General features: G+C 34.3%; 1 protein-coding gene across 2 annotated transcripts; it reads left to right on the forward strand.

Annotated features, from left to right (window-relative positions):
- The first annotated feature begins 1,895 nt into the window (after nt 1-1,895).
- LOC125847823 (aminopeptidase P1-like) lies at nt 1,896-10,231 on the forward strand. Of its 2 annotated transcripts, XM_049527528.1 has the most exons (17): nt 1,898-2,076; nt 2,163-2,226; nt 2,338-2,477; nt 3,662-3,946; nt 4,048-4,170; nt 4,270-4,575; nt 5,848-5,934; nt 6,389-6,456; nt 6,935-7,001; nt 7,609-7,743; nt 7,841-7,921; nt 8,583-8,637; nt 8,831-8,935; nt 9,010-9,081; nt 9,499-9,623; nt 9,881-10,074; nt 10,167-10,231. In XM_049527528.1, the coding sequence occupies exons 1-16, from the start codon at nt 1,984-1,986 to the stop codon at nt 10,040-10,042; spliced, it is 1,968 nt and encodes a 655-aa protein (XP_049383485.1). In that variant the 5' UTR covers nt 1,898-1,983; the 3' UTR covers nt 10,043-10,074; nt 10,167-10,231. The 2 variants fall into 2 exon arrangements, 1 of the variants encoding a protein (XP_049383485.1); XR_007444471.1 differs by lacking the exon at nt 10,167-10,231 and having other exon boundaries at nt 1,896-2,076; nt 9,462-9,623.

Below are 10,231 nucleotides of genomic sequence, written 5' to 3' on the forward strand. Positions count from 1 at the left end.
ATGAAATTGTATTATTATTTGCTTAGAGTTTATACGTATAGGTGTTTAGATATGATTCAGTAAGATATGTATAATTCGTTTATGAAACTAATGACTTTTTGTTTTGAATTTGCATATTTATACAGTGCAGGTTCATCATAATTTTGGATATATGATTCTTATACAAATGCAAAAATCTATACCGTGTGAAAGTAAAAATACCACTGCACTGTGTGAAATTGTAATTTTGTGTATAAAGCTTTAATTTGTGTATATAATGGTTTATATAATTGTATATTCAGAATATGTATATAAATGAAAAACTAAATTCCCTGTACATTATATACATATACGTATTAGTGTTGTTGTGACATGTATAAGTATATGAAATTGTTGATTGTTTATTGGAATTTGTAAGTTTTATACATATACCGATTAGTGTTGTTGTGAGTTGTATAAGTATATGAAACTGTTGAGTGTTTATTCGAATTTGTATATTTAATCATAGCAGGTTAGTCCTTATTTTGGACATTTGATTTTGTATATTTATATACAATAGGTATATGTATATGTCAATTATTTTAGATTTGTCAATTGTATATTTGTATAAAGCTTTAATTTGTGTATATAAACGTTTATATAAGTATATAATGGAAATATGTATATTACTGAAAAACTGAATTCGCTATAATTTGTGGAATTGTATATGTCTGAATGAACATTATACAAAAAGTATCCTTATACAAATGCAAAAACTTATACATAAAACAATGCACAAAACTGTATCAAATGTATAAATGTTTATACTGTATATATATAGAAGTTGTTGTGGCACTACTAATACAATAACTATTAATATTATACATTATACAACCAATTTCAAATGTATAATTGTTTACCTTGTATGTATAGTTAAATAGTTCTATTTTATACATTTAACTTTGGATATTAACATAGTGACTATATAAAACTGTATAAACAAACAGATAGAAGACATGAATCAACACATAAAGTATAAGAAAAATATAAAATCATAACATATACAAAAATAATGATTATACAAATACCTCATCATGCTCCAATGAGCCATAAACAACCACTTCCTTTCTTTTTGCATTGTCATCTGTATAATTAGTTGTTTTTTCTTTCCTTTTTTTACTTGACCCAGTATCAGACTGATCTTTCTTACCTCCCTCCACAATTTTGATGTTGGATTGCTTCGATTTTGCACTCATTTCCTCCAATCTGATTGGGTCATTTTTCAATTTGGATTTGATCTCTTGCATTGCGTTGGATTTGGACATTGAACCTACAATCTTCCCAAAATCTTGAGTTAAACCCAAGGAAAACGATGGGTGTTCAACAATATTTCGACATGCAAGGGTATACTTCTTGTGAATCTTTTAGATGGAGACTGAGCATCCATTGTTTGAATGAAAACTCTGAATGGATTATGAACTGATGTGAAAAATAGCTTGAAAAAACTGAAAAAAATAGACAAAAATTTAAATTAATCGATTGAGGTAAGTTTTGGCGGTACTTGAAATTTTTGAAGGGATTTTGAAACCGCGATTGAGAACTTGCTGGTGGAGATTTGAAATTTCAAACTGATTTTGGGGAGAAAATTTGGGAGAAATTGAAGGAAATAGGAGATATAAACGAGAAGAAGAGATTGTACAAAAAGGGAACAACGTCAGTTTTTTTTAATTTATACAAATCGGTGGGGCCCATTAATAGCAAACTGACCAAGACTTTGCTCCAAGGAAATAAATGAAACGATAGTTACTTTATTTATTTTACATTAATAATTTATCATTTTGTACAATTATCCCAATATTAATTTATGATTGAAATATTAGAAAACAACTATTTTATAAATTAAGGACGAGACAAATATTGACTTGGCTTATTGAAGTTGGTGCCATGGCGATGGACTAGAGAAGAAAATCACTGCCCATCTATTAAGTCAAACTCCAATTGCTAATTTGGAAATCGAAAGAGACGATGGCGGACACACTCGCTGCTCTTAGGTCTTTAATGTCCTCTCACTCTCCTCCTCTTCATGCTTTGATTATTCCTTCCGAAGATTATCATCAGGTTCCTTCATTCTTTCTCCCTCACCTCCAATTTTTTGTGATTTCATCGAACTTGCGTTTCAATTGCGTTATTGGATGACATGACAGAGCGAATATGTATCGGCACGGGACAAAAGACGCGCATTTGTCTCTGGATTCACCGGAAGTGCTGGTTTGTTTTTGCTTTTTCTCAATCACTCGATGTTGATTTAATAGTTGTATTGTTTTCGTTTGTGATTTCTGTTTATATCATGTATGAAATTGAGTTGAATATTCGTCCTAGGTTTGGCGCTTATAACCATGGATGAAGCACTTTTGTGGACCGATGGCCGGTATTTCTTACAGGCAACTCAGCAGCTCAGTGACCAGTGGAAGCTCATGCGTATGGGAGAAGATCCTCCCGTTGATATCTGGATGGCCAATGTGACTATTCCTCTCCTTGTTCTAGTATATTCAGTTTGTGCTTATTCTAATCTATGTAAATCATAAGCTGATTATTGATCTGCGAAACAAACATATTCTACGCTTTTTTCGCCCTGTCTTGCTTGTTGCTTAGTTTGCATAAAAACTGCTATTGCATAGACTCATTGACGCCTAGTTGGTTGGTTTTAGTGATTAGTTAATCAATAGGTAAGTTTTGGACAAAAGTTCTACAGAGTTCCTACAGTATTTATGTTTTATTATATGTATATCAGCTGTGATGGATATCTCTCAACTGATTCAGACAATTGTATATGGAAATGAAAAAAAGAAAAAATGAAATGAATAATTGAAATTCCAAGTATTGTGTGTAAAGTTGTGTGATTATCTTTAATGTACTTAAATAGAAAATGTCTTTTGATTTCGTCATAAAAATGTCTTTTGATCTTATTGTTGATATATTAATCTTCTTGAAGGTTCTGTTCTCGTCAATATGTGCATTAAAACTTCCACGTAGAAGTGATCATTCCATCATTCTCCTTTTGGAATGACACCCCTTCAGATAATTCATGTACTATCCTACACTTTTCTTGCCATAATATAAGCTTCCTGTCTTAAAATAATCTGAGATCTTCTGACCTATTATATTTTAAAACTGTGAGTGCATTGAAGCTGAAATCTCAATCTTTTACTGTGGACTGCTCATTATGTATTCCAGAGCAAGAAGTCATATGGAATAGGCAAAGGTGTTTGAGTCCATTTTCTTTTGTCAGTTCTCATGGATCATATTTCAGCTTGATTCTTTTATATTTGCTATATCTTTATTTTCTACAGTCTCACTTTTGCCTCTCTATAATTTACTCAGTAGATGTATAGTTTGTTTTAAAACTTTGGCATCAATAACCGAATGATAATATAGGAATTTAGTCTGTCAAATTGAATTTAGTTGGAAGAGAATATTATTGCCTCATCTATTGTGATTTTGTATCCACCCCTACTTTCAAGGATATGCTGTACCATTTCAACAATTACCCTACAATGTCCAAGTTTTTTCATCTAGTAACTGTATCCTATACAACAAGGTTCTGTAATTATTTTAATCTGGAATTGCAAGCTAGAGGAGTGTGAACTTTGTGACCCTGAAGTTCAGCTGGTATGCTAATTTATTTTATGATGTGCTTTACTAGAATTTACCAAAGGATGCAGCCATTGGTGTTGATACATGGTGTGTATCAGTAGATACTGCGCAGAAATGGGAGTGTGCTTTTGCTAAGAAACAACAAAAGTTGGTACAAACAACTAGAAACTTGGTTGATGAAGTTTGGAAAAATCGGCTACCTGCCCAAGCAAATCCTGTAATTGTGCATCCGTTACAATTTGCTGGTCAGTCTGTTGCAGATAAGTTGAAAGAATTGAGGAGAAAGCTTGTACTGGGAAAAGCTCGTGCGATTATTATAACAGCACTTGATGAAGTAAATGTGTAACCATAGACCCAAATGCTTTCCATCTTATAGTTTTGGCTAATCTCGTCTCGGATATTCTTCATTTCTCCAATATTATTGCCAATTTATAGGTTGCATGGTTATATAATGTCCGTGGCAGTGACGTATCATATTGCCCAGTTGTTCATGCATTTGCGATTGTGACTATAGATTCAGCCTTCTTCTACGTGGATAAGCAAAAATTGTCTCCTGAGGTTGCGTCCAAATGGCATAATCTTTTCATTTTAAACTGAAAACAATTGCATTTTGTTACATTTTTTCTACTATTAAGTAAGCATGTATATACCATGCAGGCAAACTCTTACATGGAAGAAAATGGAATTATAGTGCGGGATTATGGTGATGTTAGCTCAGATGTGGTCCTCCTTGCATCTAATCAACTCACTTCTTGCTCCTCAACTAAGGGATCTAAAGGGAACCCAAAGATTGATGTTAGAAATGCCACTTATATAGGAAATACTGCTAGTCATGCTGTTGAGTTTGTAAATGACCTCATTTGGGTTGATCCTGGAGCATGTTGCTTCGCTTTGTATTCAAAACTGAGTGCTGAAAAAGTTCTCCTTCAGCAATCACCTTTGGCCCTTGCAAAAGCTCTGAAGGTGATTGATACTACCCCAGAACTTACTTATCCCCTAAAGTTTGTTGTCTGAGCATTTTATGTGGTTGAAAGTCTCATAGGTCTTCAGACTGCCTTTGTTTGGTTGGATAGGGGTCAAGTAGATCAATTGTTCCATCAGAAGAAAAATAATAGCAAAGAAGTCCATGAAGACATTGATGGCCCAAGCTTGATCAGCATTTGTTGTTCCATTATTATGCATTACCTCTGGATGCTTTTCAACATTTTGAACTGAATCTATCTTAGGACCCTTGGATGTTTAGGATTGTTTATCTCATCAGTCCCGTCTGCGACCCTTAAGAATTCAAATTCAGCTTTTCTCCGGATTATTTCTAATTTCCTGTTGTATTTTTAGTGAAAATACTAATCATCATGTTTATATTGTCTGAAGTATAATATGGACCTGCTGATTCCTCCCCCTCCTTACCTCCTCTAAGAGTTCCTGAGTGAAATGACAAATCAGTGATCATAATTTTGATAACAAAAACTATTCATTTTGTCAGTAACACATTTGTTTGAGATGTAATTCAGCTCTGATTTTGTTGCATTTGTTTGGTTAACCAAAGTTTGTATATCAGTTCTATTTTCCTTGTCATTAATTGTTATATTTGTCTAATTGGTGTCAAACTATTTTCTTTTTGAAAAATGAAAATTCTGGTGTGAGCTTAGTCGTTCTTATCCGACTAATTTGACACCTTTAACTAATATTTTGTCGCTAACCACCAACTTCTGCTGTGGTCTTTCATCGATACAATTACTTTCTTCCAATTCCATGTTTACTCCCAACTATAGTTATTTCTGAAGTTATCAGACTGTCTTTACACTATGTTGCTTGGACTCTTCAAAAATGTCGATAGGTGCGTGTCAGATATTTCAAAAGAAAGTAGTGCATTTTGGAGAATCCGACACGAGAGCAACAACAATATTGGAGAGTCTGAGCAACATAGGTCTAATGTACTACTTTCTTCATGTTTATGTGATTAAACCAAATCTGTCTTTGTCTTCTTCTGTCTTTTCCGCGTCTGCTATGATCTGTTCACTGCAATAATTTTTCCTTCATTTAATTTCTTTCTTGTTGGTATAAAAAAAGTGAGTGTTGTACTAGAACAATTTACTGCATGGAGATTGTAAGCTTATTACACCTACCATTTCTAAAAAAAATTATCAGGCTTTTGAAATATCATCTGTGTTTGTGATGTTACTTCTATTCTCAAGCTTACTGTTGATTGCTAAACTACAAAATTATAATTTCTAGAACCCTGTTGAGATAGAAGGATTGAAGAAGGCCCATTTTCGGGATGGGGTGGCTGTTGTGCAATTTCATGTCTGGCTTGATAAGCAGGTATAGATTCTTAGAGTCAATCTTCTAGTAATCTTTGAATGTGAGTGACTGCCGCCTACTGCATTTGCATCTTCTATAGATTCTATAAGTATGTAGACATGTGTGTATGTATGTACTTTGTGTGTGTGCGGACGTCTATGTATTTATATGTGTATGGTTTCTTTTTAATCTTTACACTAGTGACGAGTGTAAGTTGGTATATACCAATAAAGCCAAATATGTTGGGTTGGAAATTCTGTCCTATGCAAAACTAGAAGAGTAGATGGATATTGGATAATGTATCTCTCAGAAAAAAGATGTTATATCTACTTGCAATGCCTTTTTGCAAATAGTGTGGACTTTATATTTTTAGCAGGGATCTCTTCGCTTTTTAGGTGCAGAAACACTTGATTCAAGCTATTCATGGTTTCAGTAGTTTGGCAAGATGAGTTTCAACCTTGTTCAAATTTTCCAGATGCAGGAAATATACGGGGCATCTGGTTATTTCATGGAGGCTGAAAGTACCAAACAGAAGAAACAACTGTAAGTTTTTCTGGTTTCTTGCACTATTTCATGTTTTTGGCGAGTCAGTACATTCTAAGAATTGATCTGTTATAGGATGCTAGTTCAGGACTTAAAAAGGAATTAGTCTATTAGAGCTAGCATCTTGTGTTGATAGGAAGATGCATTATTCAAGAAGTGATTTCTTGATTTATTGTCTGTGTAGAAGGTTATTCTTGTGGGCTGTGTGGATTTGAAAAGCTTGTAACATTTAAGACTTTGTTTTCTTACCAGTTAAACTTTCTCAAAAAAAAAAAGACTTTGTTTTCTTAAGATAGAGCCAAGACTTTTAGTGGCCCTTGATTTTCTGAAGGAAGCTTCTGCAAGTTACTGATCTTCAGTCAATAGTTAAGTGATTTATTGAGGAACTTATCATGAAGCATGTGATATATTATACTGTTTTCCTTAGTAGTGGGTCTGTGTTTTGTACCTTACTTTTTGTAATAATTCATTATGTTAGGGGGACTAAAAGACTGACAGAAGTCTCTGTGAGTGATAAGCTGGAGGAGTTCCGTGCATCAAAGGAGGTAAATGGTTGTATTCAGATGAAAAATCTAGCATGAAATTTGTTGTCTTATACTCTTATCACTCTATTTATGTATGAGTTATCATCATCTAGGTTGTGAGCTGATGACTCTAGAGTTTATTTCCAGTTTGTTGCTTCTGTTTTACTGCAATGTTGTTGTTTCCAGAACCACATGATATGCTGATTTTGACTCGAGCTCTGTCCAGTTACACGCTGGCATATTTTCTCTATCTTTATTCTTTAAAATGTACAGGAGCAATAATATCATTTTTCTATTGTATCCGCATTGCAAGTGAGTGTATTGAAATTTAAAAATAGATAAGTAAGGGATGGCAAAAAAAAAAAAAAATAGGAGGTAAAAAGTACGAGTACGTATTGTCAAAATGTTGATAACATGTATCAGGAGTACTTAAGATACTTCGGGATAATATGTTTAGTTGCTTCGAAGTCTTTGCCCTGAGCTCTTCCAACAAGTGCAGCTTGGTTCCTTTTCTGTTGGTTGTGATCTTTCTTGAAGTTTGCAAAATTATAAAGAATCTTGTTTTCTCAACAATAGTATCACCATTATCTTAATGTAATGGGGTAATGTTGCTCCTCTACATCTGCAGCATTTTAGAGGATTAAGTTTCCCAACTACCTCTTCTGTTGGCTCAAATGCAGCCATTATCCACTATAAACCTGAGGCAGAAACTTGTGCTGAACTCGATCCAGATTGCATTTACCTATTCGATTCTGGAGCACAGGTATGTGAGAACTGAGAGCATATATTTGGGATTTCTACTTTGCATACTTCTATATTTAACATGTGCTCTTTCTATATATATGATGGTGTTGCTGAAGTATCTGGATGGAACAACTGATATTACACGGACTATTCATTTCGGAAAACCTTCTCCACATGAGAAATCTAGTTACACGGCGGTATGTGAAAAGTTTTCTGCATTTTTATGATTCCAAACAATGTTGGCTATGCACGATGGAGTGAAATTTTATAATGAGAGTTCTGATTTCAGATTACTATTGCTGATCTAATCTATGTCCAGTCTCCTTCCACACTTGGTCACACTTCCTTTAGATCATCCTAGAAGCATTAATTCATTTTAAGCCTTGATCAGAGAAGCTATTGGAGGCATTATTATCCTAGAGATCTCTAGCTCTTTTATTCCAGTGCTTGTATCATGTAATCCTTCTTATTCAAGTCTTAACATAGATGCATTACATATGCTTTCCTGTGGGAAATTCTCTCTCTTTGCAATGAATGTTGATTGAAATCCATAAAAATTGAAGAGCAAAAAAAATTGTCTTATGAGTAAACAAAGCAACAGTAAGTCGAAACTTTTCTGTAAAATCCCTTCGTTATTCTTAAGGTTTTCTTTTCTGGTTTATTTTTTGTGGGGTGACTGAGAAAGGACAATGATTGCTATACTTCGAACAGTTTTTTTTATACATATGCATGTAGGTTTGTCTTCTATGCTGGTTTTTGTCTGTGTGATTGATTCTTAGAATCTTATACTGGAAATTTTTGTTCTTTCCTTATCACAATACTGCTTTAATGGCTAAAAGGTTACTTTATTTTATGTAGGTTCTTAAAGGACATATATCTTTGGGAAACGCCAGGTTTCCTAACGGAACCAATGGTATGATTATGTGGCATAATGATACTCAATGTCTGTAATTTACTAAATTTTCTTCAGTGGTTGTTAGATGTACCAATGCCTAAATCCACAGGCTATTATTCAGAGGCGTATGCTTACCATTTTCATTTCATTCAAATGCTGTGGTCCAAGATAGTTCGCTTATCAGAACATTGTGCTTGACTACTCTTGATAGGGCAAGCTCTTGACATTCTTGCTCGAATTCCTTTGTGGAAAGATGGTCTTGACTATAGGCATGGTACTGGACACGGGATCGGGTCTTACTTAAATGTCCATGAAGGTAAACTTGCCATCATGATTGTAGAGGTACTTGTAAGGAGCAATTTATATTTACATTTAATTTATTTTTGGCAGGACCTCATAATATTAGTTTCAGGCCATCTGCACGGGATGTGCCACTACAAGTTTCAATGGCTGTAACAGATGGTCGGTAGCATCTTATTACATTACGAGTTATAAAGTAAACTTTTCCTTAGCATGATTGATGCCTCTGCATACGTGAATGTATTTTCACTCTTTACATGGATTAGTGGGTTTGTCATGCTTCTTTATGAAGGATGTGCATTAGTAAATATCCTATCCTAGCATAGTCGGTCCTGAATTTGCTTACTGGAGATCTACAACTTACAGAACTGATATGATCAGGGAAAATGTAATGTTCTTTGAGTTATACTAGTAAAAGAATGGCCTGTCAATAAAATTAGGATAAACCACGTCATACCGTCATGTTGTCCAGCTTGCTCAATAATCTAATAGTTTTACCTTTCTAGTTGCTTCTGCACATCTTTATAGTTTTCTTGTTTCAGCTTTTCAGAGTTTGAACATTCATATGGTATTTTTCAGAACCTGGTTATTATGAAGACGGGAACTTTGGTATAAGAATAGAGAATGTTCTTATTGTCAAGGAGGGCAATACGAAGTTCAACTTCGGTAATAAGGGCTATTTATCATTTGAGCATATAACTTGGGTAAGTTTGTAAACACCATGTTTTATGTCTATTTACATATGTGATATGCATCTACCTGGATGTTCTAGATGTACAAGTGTGTGGTGCGATTGCACTTTTGCAGTCCAAGAGGAAGCAAGACATTCTCTGTCCTTTTCCCTTTGTATCTTTTTTAAAACTTGGATTTTCACTTTCTTATGATATATATGTCACTTCCTAATTCTATAGGTTGGAAGTGTAATATGTCATGAAGGTAAGAATCTTGTTTGTTAATGTAGGCACCGTACCAGAGGAAACTAATTGACGTGAGCCTTCTGGTGCCTGAAGAAATTGAATGGTTAAATGAATACCATGCAAAATGTAGGGAAATTCTTACTCCTTACCTGAATACATCTGAGATGGAATGGCTGAAGAAGGCTACCGAACCCATTGCAGCTTGACATGCCTCATTTGTTAGGGGATTGGAGTTGAGGTTAATCAAAGGCTACTGATCCTTTTCCAGCTTCAGCCTTCAAACCCTTAATCATATGTAGTTAAACCATGTATTTGCGTTAATGTGTGCAGGCATTTTACCATATTATTGTTGCCTTGTGGAGATGAAAGATTTAGCTTCTGTCGATTCAAAACGG

The sequence above is a fragment of the Solanum stenotomum genome, chromosome 12, assembly GCF_019186545.1.
Source record: "Solanum stenotomum isolate F172 chromosome 12, ASM1918654v1, whole genome shotgun sequence".
Classification (NCBI taxonomy): Eukaryota; Viridiplantae; Streptophyta; class Magnoliopsida; order Solanales; family Solanaceae; genus Solanum; species Solanum stenotomum.